This window comes from Jaculus jaculus, chromosome 6 (genome assembly GCF_020740685.1).
Source record: "Jaculus jaculus isolate mJacJac1 chromosome 6, mJacJac1.mat.Y.cur, whole genome shotgun sequence".
In the NCBI taxonomy this organism is placed as follows: domain Eukaryota; kingdom Metazoa; phylum Chordata; class Mammalia; order Rodentia; family Dipodidae; genus Jaculus; species Jaculus jaculus.
Window position 1 is genome coordinate 35424023 of NC_059107.1, and position 27379 is coordinate 35451401.

The window sequence follows — 27379 nt, forward strand, 5'->3', positions numbered from 1 at the left end:
CGCACACCTTTAATCCCAACACTCGGGAGGCAGAGGTAGGAGGATCGCCATGAGTTCGAGGCCACCCTGAGACTCCATAGTGAATTCCAGGTCAGCCTGGGGCTAGACCGAGACCCTACCTCAAAAAAACGAAAAAAGAAAAAGAAAAAAAGAAAAGAAGGGGTCTTTCATTCCTTTATGCCATGAGTTCTTTTTCTTTGTCTACATTGAACATGCTATTACTCTAGCTGACAACTGACAGAAGCCTCTAACCACATCCTGCCTGCACACATTCTGTCAGGAGACTAGCTGCTTCTCTAGGCAAGGGGGTAGGATTCAACCAACCATTTTCAAGCTCTGAAGAAGCCAGCTGCCTGGATCCAGTCACTGGTACCCATCACAACAGTTAAAACTCCCCTATTTCAGGATACACAAGGTTTGGTCCACTTGGATGTCTGAAATCAGATTGCATCTTATAATGCATGCGTAAAATGTGGGCCTCCATGGGAAGGAGTTCATGTTTGATGCTGAAAACCTAGTCAAAAGTGTAAGCCTGGGCTTCAGCCCAAGACTTGACCTCTTGGAGCAAAGATTCTGACAAAGGCAGACTCTGAACTGAGCTTCTCTTCGACATGTAGGGACCGCAGTCAAGCCAGCTCCTCACAGCTACAATGAAGGCCAGATGAACTAAAAAACATAAACCCTTCGCTGGGGCTGGGAAAATGGCCCAGTGGTTAAAGGCGCTTGCTTGCAAAACCTGCTGGCCCAGGTTCAATTCTCCAGTATCCACATAAAGCCAGATACACAAAATGGTTCATATGTCTGGAGTTTTGTTTGCAGTGGCAAGAGGCCCTTCTCTTTCTTTAGGTCTCTCTTTCTCTCTCTCATAAATAAAGATAATTTTTCAAAAACTGTACATGTTCAGGAAATACAAGCAGGCTTTTCATCACCATTCCTCTCATTTTAAAGAGTTGAGGATGCAGTGAACACGTTCGTCAGGCTAAAGTGATAAACACACAAGTTTCATTTTCACCACAGGGCCACATCCTACCTTCTCTTCTGAGGAGACAGTCAGTTTGTCACTGGATATCAAACTGCATACCTGGTCCAGACTCAGGCTAAGAAACTCTTCCCCCAGCATCACCTCCGGAAAGTGCTGCTCTGTTCCAAAAAGAGAAGAAGTTAAGAAAACAAAGTTAAAGTTATAACACAGCCCTGTTCTTCCGTGAGGAAGATGCCATGACAATCTGTGGAGCTCAGAGTAGAGGCCAAGGAGTGATAGAGGGCAGAAAGGAGATGGAGGACGAGGAGGACCAGAGAGAAAGACAGAGGCATCCTGGCTGTAGCAAAACTAGCCTTTCTAAAAATACTTTTTTATATTTTATTTTCATTTATTTATTTGAGACAAAGAGAGAGAGAATGGGCACGCCAGAGCCTCCAGCCACTAAAAACGAACTCCAGACACATGTGCCACCATGTACATCTGGCTTACAGGAGTACTGGGAATGGAACCTGGGTCCTTAGGCTTCGCAGGCATGATGGCTTAACGGCTGAGCCATCTCTCCAGCCCCAAACTAGCCTTTTAATTTGGCGGCAAAGGCACGTATCACCCTCTGTCCTGAATAATAATACAGATTTTTTAAAAAGGGCAGAGAAACCCCGGTTTATGTTTCTTTCCACGCTCTGTCAGGAGTCATACCAGCGCTGCAGAAAAGCCTCTCTGGGACCCACTTGCACAACTGAGCTCGTTCACTGTCCAGGTATAAGCACAGTGGTCCCTGCAGCTCAGCCAAACACCAGCGGTCCCGAGTCAAGTATCAAAGGAGTCTTTGGCCTAATTCTTTCTTGCCCAAAGCCAAGCCTATTACAGTGAGTCTCTGGTGGACAAGGACATCCAGCTAAGGGATGGTGGCAACAATGACAAAAAAAAAAAAAAAAAAGAACAAAAATACCTATTCAAATCATTTCTTATAAAATCATTTTAAGATGTTTCAGGAATATTTTATTTTTTATCATTTTTATTTTATTTATATTTTATTTTTTATCAGGTGTGTGTGCACATGTGTGTATGTGTGCATGTGTGCCTCGGCATGCATAAAAGCCAGAGGACAACTTCAGGGCTTCTTCAGTTGGAGGCAGGGCCTCCTGCCGTGAGCATCCATGATTCTTCTGCCCCCCCCCCCCCGACTTCACTATAGGAGGGCTGTGAGGCACTCTATAGCACCCAGCTTTACATGGATTCTAAGGATTGGAAATGCCAGAATGCACAAGCCAGGATACCTCAGAGATGAAAGAAAGCAAACAGAAAAAAAAGTCCCCACCTCCCCCTTCTTGCCCTGTAGAGCCCCTTCCTTCCCCCTCTTGCCCTGTGGAGCCCCCCCCCTTCCCCCTCCTTCCCCCTCTTTCCCTGTGGAGCAAGCAGGGCAGGGTTCCAGTCTCAGTCCCTTCTCTCTGCCATGGGCTGTTTCTTGATCTGTAGAGAACCTTTCACTGAAATATCACCCAGAAATCTTCCTAGGATCCCAGGATGGGGTATCTGGCAGGAAGGAAACAAGGGAACTGAGGGGCAAGCCGCTTCTCCTGGTATGGTGGGGGTGAAGGGAGACTGGGGAGATCTGCAGGACAGAAGGAAGGAACCAGGGTTCACACAGAAGAAGACTGCACTGCCCCGCCATCTCTGAGCCTGTGGGAGGCCTGCGGGGAAGAGGACTTTGAAAAGACAAATACATGGGGAAGGCTGTGGCGCTGGGCTAAGAAGCAGAGTGTTGGGAGGCGAGAAAGCAAATGGCTCTTGTTAAAACTGATGGTTCTTATGTCAGAGGTGAAATTGAATTCGATCGGGACAAGAGATGTGCTTATGTGTACAGAGCAAGGAGCAACACGGCAGCTTGTGGTGAGAAACCAAACCAAACCCACAGAATCTGGGCAACAGCCACTGGTGCCCATGGTAACCAGTGGCACAGTTTGTGCCAAACTTGAAAGCAATCCTCTGTAAAGGCCACAGAATCTATGTGGTTCTATATCCCCCAGGGACTTGGACTAATGCAAAGTAAATAAACAAAAGTGAAGGAAGGGAAAGGAAGAGAAGGAAAAAGAGGGAAAGGGAAAGGAAAAGAGGAGAGGGAAGAAAGGGATGGGAAAGGGAGGACCAGGAAGAGATTCCAGCTCAAAGAGTAATTGAGCAGGACAGTCAGCATTCTGTTCCGGTCGGTCAGAGCAGGCCAGTGCCCCTTGCTGCAGGGAAGCACATGGAGTGCCACAAGGGCATATATCCATGCCTACACCATGCACACATACTAGCAAAAAGAAAAAAATAAGCCCTGGATATTCAGTGCACTGAGGCTACCAGCTCCTAACCAATTTAATGGGACTGACAGGACTAGGGAAAGCCTGCTGGCGCAGGTTTGATTTTCCAGGTGCACAAAGTGGCACATGTATCTGGAGTGAATTTACAGTAGCAGCAGACGCTGGTATGCCCAAGCATGTGCCCTCTCTCTCTCATCCAAGTATAAAACAAAAATAAGGACTAGAGAGATGGCTTAGCAGTTAAAGCTCTTGCCTGCAAAGGCAAATGACTCAGGTTCAATTCCCCAGGACCCGTGTAAGCCATATGCACAACATAGTGCATGCTTCTGGAGCTTGTTTGCAGTGGCTGAAGGCCCTGGCATGCCAATTCTTTTTCTCTCTGTCTGCCTCTTTCTTTCTCTCTTATCCTCAGATTAAATAAAAACATTTTAAAAATAAATCAAAGTTCTGTTTAAGGTTCTAATTAGGCAGCTTTTACTATAAGTAACAAAGTATTTAGATTCCAAGTGCTGATTAATGAAACAATTTCTGTTCCTGTCCATTTGAATGAGAAGCAATGGGCAGGAGAAGTAACACATAACGTTGAGTCCCTCCCCTGGCAAACAGCACACATGCCAATCTTCTCAATGAGGAAACAAGGAGGAAATAACACATTTCCAGGAAAGAACTTTCTCTGGATATGTGTTGTTGGGTCTTTTCAAGAAACCAGACATAAAGAACATTGAGACATTTCCTAATGATGGCTAAAACTGTGCTAGGAGTCTTCCATATATTATGTCCCTTAATCCTCTCCAAAGCCCTGCTTAGGTCAATGTCAATGCCCCTATTTTCTAGATGGAAAAACAGAAGGTTAGAACGGCTGTTAGCATGCTCAGGATCACACAGCAATAAGGGTACAACCAGGATTTAAAGCCAAGCTGTCTGATTATAATAACAAATGTTCGTGGGGCTGGAGAGATGACTTAGCAGTTAAGGCGGTTGCTTGTAAAGCCTGATAACCTAGGTTCTATTCCCCAGCACCACTGTAAAAGCTTGGCACATGCATCTGGCATTCATCGCAGTGGCAAATGATACTGGTGCACACACATGAATTTTTAAGGTGTTCTGATAACTACCTTAGTCCCCAAGATTAAAAACTGGGAGGGGGTACTTAATAGGATTGTATATATGTAAGTAGAAGAATAGATTAATGGGGGTAAAAAGGCCCAAGTGAGGTCAGGGTAAGAGATTGAGTAAAGGAAAGGTTGAGGGAAAGCTAATCAAAACTTAAGGGGATATTAAAAATCATATGGAAACCTAATTTTTTGAACAATGGAACACTCAGGAGCCACAGATTGTTGCTAGAAAATTTTCAGTGCCAGGGATGGGATACCTTCCAGTGCGTCATTGGCCAGGGAGGTCCCTTATGCCCCCAAAACATCACAGGCCATTGCCGAGGTCCTTGGTTTCCCACCAGAAGTAGATAAGACCCTATTGCTGAAGACTCCACATACTTGGGCTGCAAGGCCACTGAGAAATCCTGCTGGATCTGAGTTGATAACCTCCTCCATGTAGATAAGCTGACAGAAAGCTGGAAGAAGCCTTTCTGCATGCAGTTCAAGGGGGAGAGAAATCACTAGTGAAGATACTCAACAGTGGACAATGCAAGCCTTATAATTGGCCAGCCAGGCCAAATGAGCCAATGGGTGCAATAGTGGCATGTCTGTCATGTTGGAAACCAACTGCCCTCTAATTGGACTGGAGGCCTGCTCCATGGGAGGGAATACATCCCTGATACTGAAAACCTACAACAGGGATAGTCATGAGTCCTAGGGGTGTAACGTCTGCTGTTGTCTGGCTAAATGTATATACTATGCTCATCAAGCTGCCCAGTAAGCACTTCTGTTATTGTTCATACCCATATATTAATGCTACTCTTGGTAAAGAGCCTTCTCTTTTCAGATGGCACCTTAGGATGACTCAGAAAGCATCATAGTGCTAGGAAGAAGTGACAGGAGTTCTCAGCACTGAAATATCTCTATCACACCTTCCAAGGGTCAGGGTCCATTGTGGAAGAGGTGACAGAAAGAATGTAAGAGCCAAAGGAAGGATAGGACTCCTTACAACATGCTCCTCCAAACACAAAATGGCCTGGATATCCATGACCCCACAGTGCCTGACACTACCTACACAAGACCATCATAATAGGTAGAAAAGATGATGACATCAAATTAAGAGGGAGACTGATTGAGAGGGGGAAGGGATATGATGGAGGGTGGAGTTTCAAAGGGGAAAGTGGGGGGAGGGAGGGCATTACCATGGGATATCATTTACAATCATGGAAGTTGATAATTTAAAAAATAAATGATTTAAGGCAGAATAAAAAAACACTGGCCCTAGGAGGATCCAGGATGGTGGAAGACACACAGGCACAGGCTACAAAAGTATTTAGGGAATGAACTGTGGAGATCCAGATGACAGCCATCAGAAAAGGTAGGTGATAGCTGAAACATTCTAGTCCAATGGTGAAGTAAAATAGGAAAAGTAAACTTTAAAAACCAATATAAGGAGCTGGAGAGATGGCTTAGCAGTTAAGGTGCTTGCCTGCAAAGCCTAAGGACCATGCTCTGCTCTTCACTCTAGACAGATGCACAAAGGTGAGGCAAGCGCATGGTCGCACAGGCCCACTAGGTGGCGCAGATGTCTGGCATTCGATTGCAGTGGCTGAGGCCCTGGTTTACCAATTCTCTCTCTCTTCTCTCTCTCTGTTTCTCTCTCACATGCTTGCTTGCTTTCTCTAAAATAAAAATTAATTTAAAAACCAAAACAAGAAAACTATAGAATCCATCTCAGGAGGATTGGCAGAGTCTGGGGATGTCTCGGCTCCGAGTGCAAAGGAGTGATGGAGCACTACCAATAAACAATCTTGAAGAGAGAAAGAAGAAGAAGAGGAGAAAGACAAGGAAAGGAGACAAAAGCTGAAACAACAGAGAGAGGAGAGATGTCTGGAGACCCCTCTCCTCTCAGCACTCCACTGAGACGCCATTTTTAAAAGCTCTCCACTGAGACACCATTTTTAAAAGCTCCCCACTGGGCCTGTGCTTTAACAGCCCCAGACTCTCTGTGGCACACACTCTGGGGGAAATCAGGGCAGTGTCCCAGGACCAAACCCTGGGGTGTATCCAGAAAAGCACCTCTAGACTGTGAGGCTGAAACCCTATATCAGAGCCCTGAAAAATCAGTGAGAGGAAACCTGGCTGGAGACCAAGTCTGCAGGAGCATTTAGACACGGGTTGCAAGCACTGTACCCAATATCTACCTCCAGAGTATTCAAGAACAATAGCCCAGGCCTGGGGCCAGCATCTGCAGCCAGACTCCTTACGGACTACCCAGACATGTGACCATCATTTGCAACTGGGCCCATGAACGACTTCCCAGGGCTTTGACAGGCACCTGGGAGCCTGAAAAAGGAACACTGAGAGTCAAGGTTGCAAACAGCAACCATGGGGGACTGCGTCCAGACTCTCCATACCCTGGCTAACTCTCTCGCCTCGCAATGACTCCTCCCTCACTTAGTAGTAGACCAGTTCTGTTCGGCTCTGTTCTCACCTCTCTGTTCCTTGTTTTTATCTTTCCTCCCCCTCTCCTTCCTCCTTTATTCTTCCTCTAGTTTTCCCTTTGATATGCTTTACCAAAGATCACAGACTAGCCTGGTTTTCTGGGTCTCCATGTCTGAGCCTACTGAGATCTGGGACACTTTTAGGTTTCCATTTTGTTACTTTTCATTCTAACTTTAACCAAAATGGCCTTACCCCCTTAACCCTCTTGTTTGTGCCTTCCATTTAGTTCTCTCATTTCTATTTTTTTCTCTATCAACGCAATGCTAATCATTAGCCTTACACTGCATTTATTCTTCCCACTCATACCACAGTAACTAATATCTTAGTGCATTATCAATGATCTAGGTGGTGAATTTAAGGAGTACTTTTTATTTTTTATCTATCACTGTACATTTATAGTGGGCTTACCCTTCGGTAGTTGCTATTTTGCCAACAATATTCTAGCTTGGGGGAAGTACTAGAGACAGAAGCTGCTTTCCTGAATACCAGTCTAGCAGAAAATAAAAATATCTCAAAAGTATAGTCAAGCTGGGCGTGGTGGTGCGTGCCTTTAATAACAGCACTTGGGAGGCAGAGGTAGGAGGATGGCTGCAGTGAATTCAAGTCCACCCTGAGAATACATAGTGAATTCCAGGTCAGTCTGGGCTAGAGCAAGACCTTACCTTGAAAAACCAAAAAAAGAAAAAAAAAATTATAGCCTAGTCCCTCTGAAATATTACAAACACTTCCATTGAAAGAATAATGATGACAGGCTGGAGAGATGTCATAGCAGTTAAGGCACTTGCCTGCAAAACCTAAGGACCCATGTTCAACCCTTCAGATCCCACATAAGCCAGATGCACAAAGGTGAGGCAAGCACAAGATTGCACATGCCCACTAGGTGGCGCAAGTGTCTGGAGTTTAATTTCAGTGAAGCCCTGGCATACCAACTCTGTCTTTCTTGTCCTCTCTCTCTCTCTCTCTCTCTCTCTCTCTCTCTCTCTCTCTCTCTCTTTCTGTCTCTCTCTAACACAAAGATTTTTTTTTTAAAAAAAGAATAAGGTTTTTTTTTCAAAATTCCATGTTTTTATGTAATATCCACATGTGGGACAAAGATAGCAAGACTCATCAAAGCCAATGGTAAGACAGGTGTGGTTATCATTGCTGCTAAGCAAACACCTTTTGGAGGTTATAGGGATATTCTGAAAGATTTCACTGTTACTGACTTGATGGAACTTGCTGCCCTGTTGGCTGGCAAAGACCTGCCAGAAGCCATTGATACCATCACCTAAGTGATGCCATGCTGCACCAACTACCACCAACACTGAACTCTAGGTGGCACATAGCAGAGTGGAGACCAACAAATAAAAAGAAACCCCAAGCAACCTTCCAAATACTCAATACAGGTGTGCCAGAAAAACCTGACCTATGCATACCCCCAGATAGGTAAGTCTGAACACAAAATGAGTAACAGGTAAAAGTAAGCCAATGTTTTTCCCAAGAACTACAATTGCACAGCAATTGCACCCCTCCCCCCCATGAAAACTACTTAGAGAAAACGTCAGAAAAAGACTTCAAGAGAATGATTGTAAATATGTTCAAAGAAGACACAGATAAACACATGAATGAAATCCTGAATTAAAACTATGTCTACCCAGCTGCTTCATTTGCTGCCTTCATGCTGGGAACAGGAAATCAAGGGGAGGCAGGAGTGAGGCAGCCCCAGGGAAGGAAGCCTGCGCTGGCGTGTGACGGTGGAGGCGTAAGTAGTGAGCTCAGCACACCAGCCTCCAGAGTCAGATGGCTTCTTTATGGGTCTTGGCGTTGCCACATACAAGCTCTGTCAGCTCAGGCAAGCTGCTAACCCTCTCTGGGTATGTCAACTGAGAAAATAAGAATGACCCCTGACAATGAAGAGACCAAACTGCCTGTGAAGTGTGCAGCACCACACCCAGTTCATAGCAAGTGCTTAAAATCGCAAAACCTCCCTCCTTCATCACCAGCAGCACCATCTCTTCATGCCAAGTTGAGGGGCAGCAGTTTTGTAAGAAGAGCCTTACTGAGTCAAGAGAGCCACGTGTCGTAAATGGTTTACCAAACTTTTCTACTGCCCTTAATGATCCTGCTCCATCATCTTAAATGACACAATCAAAAAAATAAAATAAAATAAAAATACCATTTTTCTCCCAGAGCACGTGAACTTCAATGGCTTTTCCACCTTGCGGCTGGAGGGTTTCAACTCAGCTTTGGCAGGTCGATATAAACAACATCGCCAAAGAATTTTAATTGCCCTTGCATTAATGAGGTCCCATTAATCCCCCCCACCACCACACAACCAGGCACATGGCCTTCCAATTACCAAACAACAAAAAACCCTCATAAACTTGGCCCCGGCCTCCGAGGTTAAAGATTAAGCGGTCCTCAGTAACAGTAATGACGAGGGGTAAGAAAAGCAAAGCATGAGAGGGCATTTTCCAACGCTGAGTGCCAGGAGGGCTGGGGCACGGGCAGGGCGTGGGGCTCTGAGCAGTCAGCTCCACAGTGTGGAGCCCAGCGTCCTCCACCTCAGAATGAACGCTTGTCAGACCGAGGGTCTGGGGGCCTCACCCTGAGAGGGAAGCTGGATCCAGAGAAAACAGGAAGCTTCTGCCACAGCTGGAAGAGACAGGGCGCTCGAAACAGGAAACCAACCAAACAACCTGCTGGGTAGAGAGGTGACGTTTTCCCACCTCACCAAGCAGCAGAGGCTTCTCAGAAAGCAAGCACAGGATTTTTCTAGCTTGTTGTTTTTTGTTTTTTTGGTTTTTTTTTTCAGAGAGAAGGCAAATTTAACAATGTCTATCTGTTTATCTATCATCTATCAATCTAGCATCCATCTATATCTGTGCATGTGATGTTAGGCAAGCTCTCTACCTATGTGCTACATATCCAGACTTATCTTTCTTTTTTTCTTTTTGGTTTTTCGAGGTAGGGTCTCGCTCTAGCCCAGCCTGACCCGGAATCTGGAATGCACTCTGTAGTCTCACAGTGGCCTAGAACTCACAGCGATCCTCCTACCTCTGCCTCCCGAGTGCTGGGATTAAAGGCATGCGCCACTACGCTTGGCTAGACTTATCGTTTTAAATGTAAAGTTTCTTTCACCCAATTATACTACTAATGTTATATCCTGCAGGTATATGACCAAGTGTACTCCAAAATATTATGTATAAGAATGCTCACTGAAACATTTCCTGTAAAAGAAAAACTGAACACTAATGCCCATCAACAGAACACTAAATAAATTATATCGCATCCATATGATACAGAATAATAACAATAAAAAAAGAATAATAGGGTTGGAGAGATGGCTTAGTGGTTAAGGCGCTTGCCTGTAAAGCCTAAGGATGCATGTTCGACTCTCCAGGTCCCACATAAGCCAGACGCACAAGGTGACGCAAGCATGCAAGGTCGCACATGCGCACGAGGGGCACACACATCTGGAGTTCGAATGCACATCAGTTCTCTCTCTCTGTCATTCTCTCACATTAAGAAAAGACTAGGCAAGCCAGGCGTGGTGGCGCACGCCTTTAATCCCAGCACTCGGGAGGCAGAGGTAGGAGGATTGCCATGAGTTTGAGGCCACCCTGAGACTCCATAGTGAATTCCAGGTCAGCCTGAGTCAGAGTGAGACCCTACCTCGAAAAACAAAAAAAAGAAAGAAAGAAAGAAAGAAAGAGAGAGAGAAAGAAAGAAAGAAAGAAAGAAAGAAAGAAAGAAAGAAAGAAAGAAAGAAAGAAAGAACAGACTAGGATAAGTCGGGCGTGGTGGCGCACACCTTTAATTCCAGCACTGGGGAGGCAGAGGTAGGAGGATCACTGTGAATTCGAGGCCACCCTGAGACTACATAGTGAATTCCAAGTCAGCTTGGGCTAGAGTGAGACCCTACTTCGAAAAGACAAAAACAAAACAAAACAACAAGAGTCTAGTCTGTTGCCTCAAAAAATAAAAGAAGAGCCAGGCATGGTGGTGCACGCCTTTAATCCCAGCAACCGAGAGGCAGAGGTAGGAGGATCGCCATGAGTTTGAGGCCACCCTGAGACTACATAGTGAATTCCAGTCAGCCTGAGCCACAGTGAGACCCTACCTCAAAAAAATACATAATATAGCCATTCTTTAGAGATATCAAATATGCTTCCCACTTTTGCCTGTGGACAAAAAAAGATCAACTTTGTTACTCATACCTTTGTGTCTAACTTGCACCAAGATAATTTGCCTCACACAATGTATAGTTTTAATATAATGGAATATAAACGTAGATTCACACATGGAAAGCTGTTCAGAATATACTGCTGAGTATTATTTTAATTTCTTTTAGAAAACATACTTAGCCAATAAAAAAAATATCTGGAAGAGCTGCGAAGATGCCTTAGCAATTAAGGCGCATGCATGCCTATGAAGCCTAAGGACATAAGTTCAATTCCCATGTAAGCCACAGGTACAAGGGGGCACACACGTTTGGAGTTCATTTGCAGTGGCTGGAGGCCCTGGTACGCCCATTCTCTCTCTACCCCCCCCCCTTCCCTCTGTCTTTCTCAAATAAATAAACAAAATATGATACACCCACACAGAGAAAGACATACACTGAGGTTTGTATGTTTCCCGTTGGCTAGGGTAATGGTGCCTTTCATGGCCTTTCTGCTGGTAACCTTTTCTTTAATAATTGGGGGGATGGCATTGTGTTTTATATTAACATCATAATAATGTCAGAAGAAGAAAAAATTTTGTTGGAAAAGGAATGGTGTAAAGAGGGAAGCTGGAGCTACAGACAAGTAAAGTCTGAGCCCAGCTGGCTGGAGACTAAGGGTGGGGAGGAAGCACAAGACACACCTGCCTGTGTGTCTAGACAGAAAGAAGCCAAATGCCTGTGAACCCTAGGGACGCATGTTCAACTCCCCAGGTCCCACGTAAGCCAGACACACAAGGCGACACAAGAGTGCAAGGTCGCACATGTGCACAAGGTGGCATGCGTGTCTGCAGTTCAATCGCAGTAGCTGGAGGTCCTGGCACACCAATTCTCTCTCTTCCTCCTTCTCTTTTTTGCTCTCTCACATTTAAAAATAAATAAATAAAGGCCAGACTGTTGAGCTTGCCTCAAAAAAAAAGAAGCCAGAATCAGAAGCCCTGGAGACAGCCATACATCCCCAAAGGACACAAGGTTTGCAATAGTAGCAGTGGTACCCCAAGAGTTCCTGTCTTTCTAGCTCTGAGGCTGTCTCAATGCTGGTAGGAGACTCCAGAGCATAGCCTTGGGGATGTCTGTACCTGCAGGACACGCTCCTCCTGCCCCTTTCCATCCCCAAGCATCCTGAACACACAGCAAGACATCCTGTACCCATCACAGAGGAGACAGGCCCGGGGTCAGTCAGCCTCGGAGAGTGGGCTGCTGACTCCTGGTTCTGATCCATAAGATCTCCTTTCAATTTCTTAACATACTTCCCAAGGCAAGGCACAAGCCCAGGGTAGGCTGCAGCTACACTGTGCTTGCATGGGACCCTAGTGGCTGGCTTCACATCCAAACTTCCAGTGGGACAATGCAAGCTGGCAGCTCTATCTCTAAAAGTAGTGATGACAGCTGGGCATGGTGGTGCTCGCCAGCACTGGGAAGGCAAGGGTAAGAGGATCGCTGTGAGTTTGAGGCTAGCCTGGGACTGGAGTGAATTCCAGGTCAGCCAGGGCTAGAGTGGGACCCTACCTCAAAAAAAAAAAAAAAATGATGGCAGAGAGTACCAGGCCCTATCTAAGGCCAGGTACAGAAGACCAAGGCAATACAGCAAGCCCATATTGGGCACCGGGAGCCAGACACAGGTAATCATTTTCATCTCCCTTCTAAACACCATGCAATCTCCCCTCTGCTCTCCCCTTCTAATGTCTTTCAGCCTAACCTTGACTTCTGCGTCACACCTTAACACTCTGACATCCTTGCTATGCCTAGCTGAGGGCTGCAAAGAGCACCTCTAGGAGACGGTCACTGGCCATGCAGACGGCCTGCTCCACAGGAAGGAGGGCATCCAACTGACAAGGACACTGACAAGGCAGGAGTCTTTGGAAGGCTCCCTCGTGCTCAAAGGGAACAGTCTCTGGGTGGCCAGGAGGATATGGCTCAACCAGGAAGAGAAAGAACACCAAGATGATGGCACAATATGTCTAGCAGAGAACTGTCTGTCTGTCTGTCTACACCATCTGCTCTTAGGATTTCGTGACTCCATGGCACAGGCTTCCAGGCACGCACTTCCAATGAAAATGCCAACTCGAGCCACCTATACTTGTCACTAGTGACTCACGGGGCTGCCTTGAGTCCAACCAGGCCGGGAAGCTGGGAAAGGCGGTATAGTAGAGGCCAGCTCTGAAGCAAGCACTGCCTGGCCTTGAATCCTGCTTCACTCGTTACCAGCCGAGGAGGCGATCCCAAATAGGTGCCCAGGAGACGCTAGCCATAGGGAATTTGCCAGACTATCGGTACACACACACACACACACACACACACACACATTCTGCATTGGTTCTTTGCTCACTGCTGTGATCAAATGCCTGACGAGAAACAACTTGAAGATGGAAGGTCTTATTTCAGCTCACAGTTTGAGGTTACAGCCTGCCACGGTGGTGAAGGCATGGACGTGGGGGCTTGAGGCAGCTGGTGGCATCCAGTCCAGTGAGGAAGCAGACAGTGAGGAATGCCATTGCTCAGCCAGCCCTCACCTTTATATAGTCCAGGACCCCAGCCCGTGCAACCGTGACACCCACAATGAAGATGGGTCCTCCTACCTCTGCTAATCTCACCAAGACCACCCCTCCCTCACAGGCATCTAGATTATCCTTCACAGGTACGTCCAGATGCTAATTTCATAGGTGTCTAGGTCCCACGAAGTTGTCAGTGACAACGCCAAAACTTTTCCCCTCTTGGTGCTTTGGTTTCCTCAGCTGTTGCATGCATTGAATGAGATGATGCCCATAAGATGCTGAGTGTGGAGGGGGGCAAAGTCCAAAGTAGGTACCCAGGAAATAAATGCAGGTAAAGGAAATTCACCAAGCTATCTGTGTGCACACATGTGCACATGTGCAACCTACGATGCCATAAGCCAAATCATTATGACAGTGTCAGGACCAGAAGGATAGATGTGGCCCCAGCGCCATCCTCTTCACTCAGCCTTGGGTTTGTTTTACAGAGGGAGAAAACATGGATGCTAAAAGTGCTTTGTTAAAGGTAAAGGTTCAGCATATGTCCCAAAGCTCAGCCGACACATATCAGAATGGGAAATGTATTCTATGCGCACGTGTCATTAGCATGCTAGGTAGAAGAAAAGGGCTAGCGCAGGGGACAAGGAAGGGACAGGTAATTCCTGAAGCTGAGAATTATGGTCTTGCCACCATACTGACTAAGCCTTGCGACGCACACAAACGCTTGCCCTGGCTCCACTTCTTGCTAAGAAAAGCCTGAGCAGAGACTTCAGTGGCCTCTCCCAAGAATATGGTGAGGATCCCTTGCTAGAGAGACAGAAAGGGCATTTTGAGAAAAAATGTAGACAGGTCAGAAAGCTGCAGAAAGGAGAACACAGGGAGAGCAGACAAAAGAGAAGGGTTCGGGTTCAAAGGCAATAAAGCCTCAACAGGGTTTCAGAGCTGGGACCACTGGGAAAGTCCTTCATAAAAGTTATCACAGGGCCAGGTGTGGTGGTGCACATCTTTAATCCCAACACTTGGGAGGCAGAGGATCACCAAGAGTTCAAAGCCAGCCTGAGACTATATAGTGAATTCCAGGTCAGCCTGGGCTAGACTGAGACACTATCTCAAAAAACTTAAAAAAAAAAAAAAAGTTATCAGCAGGCTGGAGAGATGGCTTAACAGTGAAAGCACTTGCCTGCAAAGCCTAAGAACACATGTTTGAATCTCCAAGTTCCACATGACCAGACACACAGTGATGCAAGCTCACAATGCTGCCCATGCGCCACATGGCACTGGTGAACTCATCCTTGCCCCACTGCCTCTCTCTCTAATTAATAAGCTTTAAAAATAAATAATAAAGCCGGAAGGGGTGGCACACGCCTTTAATCCCAGCACTCGGGAGGCAGAGGTAGGAGGATTGCCATGAGTTTGAGGCCACCCTGAGACTCCATACTTAATTCCAGGTCAGCCTGGGCTAGAGTGAGACCCTACCTCGAAAAACCAAAAAACATAAATAGATAAATAAATAAATAATAAAGATGAGTGTTTACAAATGGAGGTAGGTAGTAGATAAGACAGCTTTAAGCTAAATCAGACTCTACATTTCAATTCTTTTATTTTGTTTTGTCATTGCTGTTTTTAGGTTTGAGGCTGGTATTTGTCTGTCTATCTTATTTGTTTGTAATGGGATCTTGCTACGTAGGCTAGACTAGCCTGGAAGTTACCATATAGGCCAAGCTAGCCTGAAATTTGTGGCAATCCTCCTGCCTCTGCCTCCAGATGCTGGGTTCAGAAGCATGTGCCACTATACCTGCAATACATTTTAATTCCTTTAAACAAAATCAGTGGTTTTCAAAAGCAAGACAATACATAAACAATGGGAGCACATGTTCCTCATTAGAAACCTGAAAATACTATTAGATTTTCTTATCTTTTATAAAGTTTTTTTTATTAGAATACAAAGAATTAGATTCCATGATGGTATTTTCAGACAAATTTTGTTTCACTATCATGTTCATAAGACAGTTTGACCAGAGTGAAAAAATTGTTTTAGCTGGGCATGGTGGCGCACGCCTTTAATCCCAGCACTCAGGAGGCATAGGTAGGAGGATCGCCATGAGTTCAAGGCCACCCTGAGACTACATAGTGAATTCCAGACTAGCCTGAGCTAGAGTGAGACTCTACCTCAAAATAGCAAATTTATATATATACATCCATACACATAGACACTGGGCTCCATTTAGACCCTCTCCCCAGACTTCTCAGCTCTCCTTTCTCTCCTGACCATGCTACATCCATCTTACAACTCATCATATTCCAGTTGGCAATGAGCTAAATGAATCCGCTGTTAATTACCTTTCCCTATGCCTTATCTTCCTAACTGAACCATGGCTGCTTTCCTGCCCGAAACACTGCTCCTAATCTTCGAGGGCCCACAGCAGGCTCAGTCATTGAGTCCACAGGCTCAGAGGAGGGGCGGCAGCTCCACGTTACCTGCGTAGGCATTGGCCTGCTGCAGAAGGTCCGTGCAGGTGTGCACATCTGCAAATGCACGTATGCCCAGACAATTGGTGGGATGCAGCTGAGACTGCAGGAAGTCACAGCAGTTCTGCCGAACGTCCATGAGCTGCAGCAAGCTGGCTGCCGGAAGTAGGACCTGCAAGGAGAGAAGGAAAGGTTCTGAGATGCCAGATCCCACGGGCAGAAGCTCATCCCCTAAATAACTGCTCTGACCATTTTTCTGTAGTCCCACACTCAGGATATGTCCCTGGCTCTCCACTGCCCACCCAGTAAGTCCAAACTTCTCAGCCTGCTCTCCAGCCTTCTTTCCCACCCGTTTCCACTCCAGGGACCCATACACCAGCGATCCTCTGTATCCTTACACCCTCCAGCCCTGCTTCCCATGGTGATACCAATCCCTAGAGATCTGATTAAAATGCAGATTTAGATTCAGTGGGGCCTGAAAGCCTACTCATTTCTAAGGAGAACTCAGGTGACCCTAGCAGCTAATAGTCTGGCTGTAAGTGCTGTGTGCATGTACCAAGCACACACGGAGGAGACTCTTTAGCTCCGGTCCTCATAGCTGGCTATACATTCGAATCACCAGGAAAGGTTTTTAAATACTGATGCCTAGGTGCCATTTACAAAGGTTCTAACTGGGGTATAGTGATGGCTTAGCAGTTAAGGTGCTTGCCTGTGAAACCTCAGGACCTAGGTTCTATTCCCCAGTACCCAGGTAAGCCTGATGCACAAGGTGACATATGTATCTGGAGTTTGTTTACAGTGGTACGCCTTCTCTTTCTCTCTCTCTATCTTCCTCTCTCTCTCTCAAATAAATAAATAAAGATTCTAACTGATAGGAATGGCAGGTGGCCTTGGCACTGGTTTTTTTTTTTTTTTTCAATCTTCTCACTTGCTTCTAATGGTTGCCTGAGTCTGAGAAGCACTGTGCCTCACTCAGAAAGGTGTTCACTGAGCCGCCCTCTTGTTCATTCTCTGTCAATAACTGCCCGTGTACTGAACACGGATTCAAGTTCTACTAGTCAGCATCAGCAAGATAGACCAGACCCTGCGTTTATGCAGCACATCATCTGAATGAAATCAGACACTCGCCCTAGATCCCCCAGGACTCAGGCAATCCTCCTCTCCAGGAGATAAAAAGTTTAGAAAGGGTACATTCTCAGACAAAGGAGAGCTGAGCTTTGAAAGGTCACAGGACACATGAGTATTTATAGCGTACCCTAGAAAACAGAAATAGTTCTTGTTCAGGTGTATGTGCGTGTGTTTTTTCTAGGAGCCGGGGAAGACTGGCTTGAGCAGGCCTGTTGGATGCTCACACTGCCAACCCCTGCCAAGCTGCCTACGTCTGCTAACACCTGCCCCCAGCTCACACATACAGGGAGGGGTCCCCGCAGGGCTTCCTGGCCCTTGCTCCATGGGTGATTTTTCAAAAACAATTTAGAAGGTGGGGTTGGGGGGCACAGAATCACAGATCAAGACAATTGATTAACGGCTCCATAGTTTGGAAAGTCCCGCATCCATTCACCTCAAAACAGTTGCCTAGTCCCAGACCTTTTGCTCTCAGCTGTTCCCATGGCTCTGGGTGGGATTCGGAGGTGGGGGGGGGTGGGAAGCTACACCAACCAAACTCAGCTGTTCACAATGGTTTGCCCAGGAAGGCATGGCCATAGGCATGCAACCATTTGTTTTCTCTATTCTGAACACCACATGTCTTGGTATTTTTTTTTAATACTTTAAATTTTGGACCCTGACTTTCTCCTAAAACATCTCCACCCGCGTGGTCTCTTGTTCCTTAGTCAAAACTGAAGCTGCCTTTTCCCTCCACTAGGGTCACGGTGTGGAAACTGATGGTGCTAAAGCTGGGACAATGGTTCTCCCTTTCTCACCTCTGTTCGAAGACTCCCCATGATCTATGGTCACACTCAACCAAATATGTAGTCTCTACAAGGCCAGCTCTGCGGTCTACCAGCTTAAGCTTCTCCCTGGGGGCAGCTGGGTTCTGGAAAAGTTGCTGCTCCTCCCTGTCTGCCACTTGCCTATGCCCCAGCAAGACTTAGCACCTTGTCCTTGGTGGTTGTTTTTTGTTTGTTTGTTTTGTTTTGTTTTGTTTGGGGGGGGTTGTTATTGTTGTTTTGTTTTGTTTTGCTCAGTTTATGGCCCACTGATTTACTCCTAAGGAAGAAAATGATAAAAACCACCCTTGCCTCAAGAGTTTTAAAGCCCAGGTGAACCCAGCCAGAGTCCAAACCTAACCTTACCTAACCTGAGCTCCCGTCCCCACTAGGCAGCCATAAACTGGGAACTCAATTAACCTGTGAGTTACTCAGCTTGGCCGAGCAGATGCCAGAGACAGATTAGCCTCTGCCTGCTCACACAGTGCAGACCCATTAGCCATTCTCTCTGGATACACATCAGGAACAGAAAGCTCTAGACCAGGTCCCCAGTGACCTCCACTGCACCCCAGCCAATCATCTCAAGTTTGCCTGGGACCTCGTCAGTTTTCTCACAAGCTCCTGGAGACCCCCTCGGTTCTGGGACACTTAATAGCTTTAGGTCAGGGTTATTTCTTTCTTACCACTAGTTGTCAGGATTTTCTGAGAGTCCTGTCTACCCCCAGATTGTATTCCTTGCCAAGCCTCAGCAAGATCATGCCAGCAACGCACACACTCCCTCCCCACCCTGGCCCTCCTCCTCTCCAGGGAGATGGCAACAGTTTGGTGCTTAAGTTTGCAAGCTAATGACAACCAAGTGGAGACATGAAATAACAAATATTTCCTGAACATACTCCTAAAGTTACACTTTCAGTTTCCAACACCTCCCTGGACAGAACTACCCACATAGCTTTCGGCTTCCCCACTGTTTACAAAACCCACTTAGTAGGCAAAATAAAAAATAAATAACTAAAATAAAAGGGCATGAGGCTTGCCACACTCCTTGTCTTGCCTGGGTCACCTCCTGCCTGAAAGTGGTCCTAAGCCAGCTTCCTACCAAGAGCAGGCCTTGTGGTTTTTTTCTAATTGTCCTTCTCTGTCTTTGATCTCCCACTGTGATTAGCTGTGAGTCAAAGGCCCGTTTCTTTCTTCCCTCTACTCATGGAGAAGGGCAGGAAGAAAAGTGGAGGAAGTCAGAATTCTGAGAAGGAAGACGGAGAGACCAGGAGACATGTCACTGTGCTGTGGCTCAGGGGTGGGCTGGGCCCCCATCCAGAGGGCTTGGGGGGGGGGTCTGCACATGAGTGTAAAACACCTATGACGTCACTGTCTTCCGTTCCCTCTCCCACATCAGCAAGACTTGGGGGGGGATTTCCTCTGATCTTGTCTGAAACTCTACTTCCTCAAGGGGCAGTGATAACAAGGCTGACAGCGGGGGCCCAGCTCTGTCCTCCGCTTCGAAGAAGACTCTGGGTAGAATCACAGTGCCCAGTCGCTTGGCCCCTGAGGGTAGAGGCCGAGACCTGAGGAGTAGGTGGCAGTAACTGCCCATTGAGATCCTAGATGGCGCCAGGTCACAAAGGCTCTAGGGTAACTTTCACCTCCTTGCCAAGCCTCAGCAAAGAGTTTACAAGTTCCCCTCAACTTGTAAAAAAAAAAGGGGGGGGCCAACCTTCTGTTTTTCCTTTGCGGGGGCCCCGTTCTGTGTGGCTTTTTCCCCTCTCCCTCGGATAACGTGAAACCCCAGCAGAGGATATCCCGTCGTGGAGTTTGCTTCCTCTAGCGAAAACAAGAGGAAATGCCCGGCCCCCCTGGGAAAGCTCCCCTCCTGGAGCTCCGTCATGGGGGCAGGGCCAGGCACGCGCCACAGTGCCAGGTGGAGGGCCACGCTGACCTTCGTCCACATCCTCACTAGGGGCGGGTTAGCCTAGTAGTACCAAGCAAGAAGAGAGAGCAGAAAAGAGAGGTGCACAGGACAAGAGGAGGAGGGACAGCATGGTGCTGTGATGAAGCATGTCACTTTGAATTTCGGCATCTCTGCTAAATTACAGTGATCTGACCTCTCTGTGCCTCTGTCTCCTCAACAGGGCACTGAGAAGGGTCACAGCAGCACTTTAAGTTAAAGGCTGTGGCAGAGCCTCACATTTAAAGCAGTGAACACGATGCTCAGTACATAGTGAGCACACCATTAAGGTTAGTTTTTATTTAGGATAAACCACAAGGGCCTGAGCTGTGGCTGTTGTCACTCATTTAGCAAGAACCCAGACTTCATGACAGCCACAGAGCATGGTGAGTCTGAAGGAGATGGGTTCGGTTCTCCACTCCACTCACCCCACGTGACCCAGGCGGCCTATAAACCCTTTGCCCAGCAGCCTCATCAGCTGCCAAAGCGGATGGTGTTAGCGACCCTACCAGGTGGTAACGAGGGTTACAAAACATGCCTGCACAGGCCTGGTTTACCATAAGTATCAGTGAGTGTCGGGTCAAGACAGCTGTCATTGCAGCTGAGCATGATAGCACACACCTTTTATCTATCCCAGCTATGAGTTCAAGGCCAGCCCGGGGCTACCGAGTGACTTCCAGGTTAGCCTGGGCTAGAGTGAGACCCTACCTCAAAAAAAAAAAAAAAAAAAAGACTGTTGTCACCTTTATCATGGAAGAGTGACTTGGTGTCTCCAAGGGCAGTGTAGCTGGACAGAGACTAATGGCCATTTACCCACGTCCCAAGTCTCTGGCCTTGTGTCTCCACGCTTATTTCCTCAGTACATCAGATTATCTTCATAGACAACACAACCTTAACTCGTACCTACCAGTGAGACAAAGCATCCACATTTTCATTTAAACTCTTTCTAAACTTTTTTTTTTTAATTTTGTTTTGCATCAAGGTCACCCCTGACCTAACCATAGATTGAGAAGGAAAAAACAGTATACCACATTGATTCCAAATAAGGACAGTTCCACAAAGTCCCCACTTGAGGCTTCCCAGCAGAGGCCCTGCATATGCTGCCCTGCCCCCGCCCCACAGAAAGAGAGAGAGATAGCAGGCACCTTAAGGGGTTCACGGCTCAGGAGTCCATGAGCAGGAAGACAGAGAGAAGAGAACAGATCAGACCACCCCCTCTTCCTGCAAGGCCCAACACAAACATTTCCTGAGCATGGTCTGCCCTGTCCAGCCTCCTCGGGGTAGCAATGACTCCTTCCTGTTTCTTGACACCTCCACTCTGACCCACTGCACTGTAGACTGTTCATGTGCTCAGCCATCTGTCTCCGCCTGCAGAGCAGCTGCTTCTTGAGGGTGTAGCCTTTCACAGTAACCTCTTCGCCCATACTGTCTGCTAGCTACAGGGTAGGAGCTCAGAAAGAAATGTACTGAATGACTGACCACATTGCAGCAGAGGAGAGACTGAGACACTCCTTGGCCATGTGCCTTCTAGAACATGCTTCCCCACTGCTAGCGACTTAACACATCCCATAAAGAGCCCTCTCTTCAGCAAGAGCTGGTGCCTGGCCGAGGCCTTTGTCCTTGCCAAGCATCCTGTGCACATCCCGGGAACAGGTATCCCACACTATCCTCCCACATGGGAGAATGTACAGCCACTTCAGGATCAGATGGGGTTAGCCCCACACCCTTTACCATGACTCATACTCCCTATCTGACTCCTTCCTAGCTGGCTTTCTCCCCTCAGCACCTGGGCAGAGGAGAAAGCAGGCTTCTGTACACAGTAGTGTTGCCAGGACCATTTCATTGCTGGGAAAAAAGCAGACCAAAAGCAGATGGTGGGAGGAAAGGACTTATTTCAGGCTTACAGTTTCAAGGGGAAGCTTCATTGTAGCAGGAGAAGCACTGCAGAGCAGAGGTTGGGTGTCACGTCTTGCCACAGCAGCCGGAAGAAAGCAGCAAGACAGTGAGCTAACTCAGGCAAGGCTGCTCGGGTTGTAACATGCCAAGGGCCCCCCAAGTGACTCACATCCTCTACCCAGGCTCTGCCTCCCAAATGGCCTACACATGGGGATTGAGTATGAGGCTTAACCAAAGACACAAGAGGCCACGGGGGACATTCCACATTCAAATGATGATCATAGGTAACGGTTACTGTTTACCATGTGATAGGCCGTGTTCTAAGTGTTGTGCCTATGTTAATACTTATATTCCTCATTCCAACCCTATCAAGATAGATGCCATTATCACACCCCCATCACACATTAGAAAACCACAACCGAGGCACAGAGAAGGTAAGTAACTTGTTAAGGAAACACGGCTAGGGTTTTGAACACATGCAGCTCCTAACTCATTGGCTCCCTATAGAAGGGGTGCTCTTATGACCCCTGCTTTACAGATAGAAGACTGAGCTTGAGGCAGGATGTCAGTGGGGTCCTGTTGTGTTAAAGAAGCTCTAGAAGGTGGGAGATAAAGCAAATCAGAGGCAGACAGAGTTCATGTCTTTTCTGGCCAGAGGTCACTGAGTCCCAGGCCCTCACTTTACAGATGGGAAAGGCCTAGGGTAAGAGTGCTGTGAGCCAACAGCCACACTTGAGTTCTATCTCTGGATTCATTCCTGTCCTGCTTCCTCCCTCCTTCCACTCATCCTCTGAACCCCCTTCCTGAGCCTCCCTCACAAAGCAATGAGGGAGCCATTTTCTCCAGAGCCTCTGACCCAGTAATTTAGAGTGACAATGTAAAGATTACCTCTTGACCTATTACTGATTGCTACCTTATTACTTCCTACTTCCTAATATCTTAATAATTATATATTACTACCTGTGGGGGTTTGAACAGGAAATGTCACCTATAGCCTCAAGTGTTATTAATTAAGCTTCATATTCAATCCCAAGCTAATGGAGCCTTTGGGAGATGGAGCCTTGGAGGAGGTGTGTCACTGGGGGCAGGCCTTCAGGTTGATTAGTTCAGCCCACTGGGTATTCAGAGCTAGCTCACTCTTGCTGCTACCTCCCAGCTAATGTGGCCAAATGTGATGGCCAGCCTCTACTCTGCCATGCTTTCCCCACCATGATTAAACTTGTCCTGTAAGCTGAATAAACCTTTCCTATCATTAGCCACCTTTTAATTAATTAATTTATTTATTTGAGAGAGAGAAAGAGGCGGTTGGTATGGGCATGCCAGGGCTTCCTGCCATGGCAAACAAACTCCAGATGCATAGGCCACTTCATGCAACTGACCTTATGTGGGTTCTGGGGAATCAAACTTGGGCCATCAAGTGCCTTTAGCCCCTCAGCCATCTTCCCAGCCCCCATCAACTGCTTTGGATCAGGTGTTGTTCCAGCTATTGAAGGATAACTGCAACGGCAAGTCACCTAGAGTGCCTGCAGCTTTCAGCTTCTTCTGCAGTGAGCCATAGGAGGGTTAAACAAGAGGGCACTGAAAGGGCAGGACCCCAGTGTGCAGGGCACCGTGCCACTGCTGGGGCAATGTTACCTGCACATTCTCTTCGGTCACCTCGATCTCCGCAGTGTAGATGTAGTCGATCAGCTTGCTGAGCGTCTGCCCATCCACGTCCTTGATCTCAATCTTCCTAGCTTTGCTCTCAGACATGTCACCTGCAGATCACGGCAGAAACAAAAGGTGAATGTGGCCCCTGGTGCATGCTTTTGACCTCTATGTGGCTTCCCATCTCATCTTGGAAGCACCATAATCCTGCCTGTGCCCTTGGATGAGGAGGGGACAAGGAGAAGAAGCCAGCCAACACCATCGTCTTACTCTCTCTTCAGCCACAAACCAAGTTGTAAGCATCTTGTACTCTTGCCTGTTTTCATTGGGAAGGCAAATCAGTGTGTCATAACTGACTCAAGCAATACTCACTGCATACGGGACAGGGATGGTCAGCAAGAGGTCTGCACGTGGGCTGGAGAGATGGCTTGGTGGTGAAGGTGCTTGCCTGTGAAGCCTAAGGCCTCATGTTCAACTGTCCAGGTCCCACGTAAGCCAGAAGCACAGTGACACAAGCACACAATCTCACACACGTACACAAGGAGGCACACACATCTGGAGTTCGATTGCAGTGGCTGGAGGCCCTTGCATGCCAATTCTCTCTCTATCTCGCTCTCTCTCATAACAAAGAGACAGCTCGATCTTGCTCCTCTCTCTTCCTCCCTCTCTCCCTCTCTCCCTCTCTCTCTCTCTCTCTCTTTCCTTCTCTCTCTCTCTCTCTCTCTGTCTCTCTCTCTCTTTCCTTCTCTGCCATTGGTAGGTGACACTGTGAGCCAATTGCCTTTTCCCACCATGAAGCTTTCCCTGGAAACTGTAGCCCTAAAATAAACACTTTCCTCCCATAAGCTGCTTCTTGGGTGTTTTGTCCCAGCAACATGAAGGTAGCTGCTAGAGTAAAGGTGTGTCCAAAGTACCATGGCAACATGGAAAGGTAATATTTGCTGAGTGCTAACTATGGTCAAACACTATATGAAGCACTTTGGCTTCTTTGAAACTGTACAACAACCCGTGATGTTTATTCATATGATCCCCATTATAGTTTTTAATAGTGATTTATGTATTTGAGAGGGGGGAATAGGATGGGCACCCCAGGGCTTCCTTCTACTGCCAACCAACTCCAGATACATGTGCCCCTGTGTGCATCTGGACTTACGTGGGTACTGGAACTGATCCAGGCCATCAGGCTTTGCAAGCAAGCACCTTTAATGGCCCAGCCACCTCTCCAAACCCTGATCCCCACTGTATAAAGAAAAAATAATGAGGCTCAGGAAAGTAAGCCACTCATCCTGTCATGGTTACCTAAGAAGAGGCCAAGGTAGGTTGAAAGGGAGTCTGGAGTTAGAGTCCACAGTTACAACCCTTACATGCTCCTAAATCCTGGGGACCCACAGGGAAGATAAAGCCTGCCTAGAAGCAGAGCGGCCGGGAGGAGGCATGCTCCAGCTGGTGTGAGCAAATGAAGAAGCGTTTATAAGCAGTAACAACGAGGAAGGATGGGTTAGATGTGGGACAGTAAGCGGCCACTGTAGCTGTCCAAAGTACAAGATAAAGAAGGAAGCTGGGAGCCGGGTGTGGTGGCGCACGCCTTTAATCCCAGCTCTCGGAAGCAGAGGTAGGAGGAGCGCTGTGAGTTCGAGGCCACCCTGAGTATACAGAGTGAATTCCAGGTCAGCCTGAGCTATAGTGGGACCCTACCTCGAAAAACCAAAAAAGAAAAAAGAAAAGAAAAGAAGGAAGCTGGAGAGGTGCGTTAGGCCAGAATCTACAGAGACCTACGTGTGCAAAGAATCTAGGACTTTATCCAAAGGCTAGCACCACCGAAGAGCTTTCAACAAGGGAATAACGTGAACCGTGGGGTATTTTTGAAGGAAATGGTGTATGCAGTAAGGAAAGCTGACTCGAAGGTGGGAAAACAGCGGGGAAGCCCTGATACTCATCCCAGTAGTGCTGTGAGGGCCTTACCCATAACCCCATGATCCTGAGGCCCCTGACTCTGCAGGTGACACCTGCCTTGCTCTAGAACCAGGCGCCGTCAGCAAGGGATGCTGACTCCACAAAAAGGGTGACACGTGTGTCTTTGTACACTGAAATAAAGGGCAGCCCGACTACAAGAAATCACACATTCAGAAGCCCTAGTGTGAGTATGAAAACAGCCGGGTGGTTGTTTTGTCTCTGTGGAATTCATGCACAAGAGCCAAGAAAAGGCAGTACAGGGCAGCATGTGGGCTGCGGACGCCCACCTCCAAGCTGCACGGACAGACAGCTGGCAATGCCTCCTCCATCCACACAGCCTGTTCTGACACAGTTCTAGATCAGAGTGACCCTGGAACAGGGAGGAAAGCAGGCAGAGTGCAGAGAGGTGGAGCCCGCTGCTGGACTCCCTGCCAATCTCTACTTCTTCTCTAAGTGCTACAAAGACCAACGAGAGGCGAGAGCACACGGGGCCCTGGGGTAGGAGGCCAAGATGAAGAGGAAATGGAAAAGATGCTTGGGTCTTCTCTACCTATATAATATCAGCTCCCAATCTCTACTGAGTTCAGACACACAAACAGAAAATAAGTACAGAGAAGTGAAATCAAAAGTTAGCCAGACATGGTGGCGCTCGGGAGACAGAGGTAGGGGGATCACTGTGAGTTCAAGGCTACATAGCGAATTTCACATCAGCCTGGGCTACAGTGAGACCCTACATTGAACCCACCCCCACCACCCCCCACCAAAAAAACAAAAAAAAAACTTTTTCTCTCTCAGTAACTACTTGGAAATTCATTAATGAGAGTCCAATTGGCAATTGTATCACAAAAAATAAGTCAAATCAAAAATAGCCAATTCTTAGTTTAAGGATGTGGGCCTTCAAGGGTGGGATCCCTCCCAATGAGATATTGGTCAGGGAAGTCCCCTGAGGTAAAACAATACAGTCTATTGCCAAGGCTCTTGGTTGTCTACCAGAATTAGACTGTAAGACCCAACTGTTGACGATACCCCATGTGCATCAGTTGTAGGACACTGAGAAATCAAGCTGCTTCTTAGCTGGACGTCTCCTCCCTGCTGGCTAGCTGTCATAGTGTCTGGGCTTCTGGAGAGAAATGCCATTGATAGTCTTAACCAGCAATGGACCCTATAAGTTATACAACTGGACGACTAGGCAACATGTGCTACTAGTGTGATAGACTTGTCTGTTGTGGAGTAGCCAACTGCTCTGATTAATTAAAAGCCCACCTCCACAAGAGGGAATTCATGCCTGGTACTGACAACCTAATCAAAAGCCTATGGCTGGGAAGATCATAAGCCCTGGGGTGGCGGGGCGGGGCGGGGGGAGAACTACTACTATTATTTGGCTAAACCGATATAATATTCCCACCAAATTGCCCTCTCTATATATTTATGTTCTTGCCTATAGACTACTGCTGCTGTCATTTTTGGTTAGAGAAGCTTCTCTTTTCAGATAGTGTTGACCCCTTGGGGAGACTCAAAACTCATCAATTCACTGAAAAGAAATGACAGTTGAGTGTCCAACACTAAATGATACGTCTCTATGACACCCTCTGAGGCTCAGGGACCATTGCAGAAGAGGTGGCCAAAAGAATGTAAGAACCAGAGGATGGACATGAGCACTGTGAAACACTGTCCTCACGATATGACCTGACCATTGTACTCATGACCTCATGGCACTTTGTCACATGTATAAGATGTGCATAATAGTGTACCCATCACCACTCTGTCATTGATGATGAAGAATGGCATGACACGCCCATCCTTCCCTGAGTTATTGGTTGCTGGGACAACAGGAGACTCTTATGCAGTGGTATAACCACTGACAAATTGTACTTGCTCCAGTAAATAATCCCCCACACATGGTCATGCAGGAAACCCTAATTAAATGCAGTGCGTATATATACACACAAGAGAAAAAAAAGTATCAA

General features: G+C 47.1%; 1 protein-coding gene across 4 annotated transcripts in view; it reads right to left on the reverse strand.

The window, feature by feature from the left end:
- The window catches only part of Klhl3 (kelch like family member 3), a 118216-nt gene that overhangs the window by 57434 nt on the left and 33403 nt on the right, over nt 1-27379 (reverse strand). For all 4 annotated transcript variants that reach the window (XM_045152517.1, XM_045152516.1, XM_045152518.1 and 1 more), the window contains 3 exons: nt 23448-23569; nt 16056-16218; nt 1031-1140 (listed from right to left, as the gene is read on the reverse strand). In XM_045152517.1, the coding sequence (XP_045008452.1) occupies nt 1031-1140; nt 16056-16218; nt 23448-23569 (395 nt within the window). The remainder of the gene's footprint in view (nt 1-1030; nt 1141-16055; nt 16219-23447; nt 23570-27379) is intronic.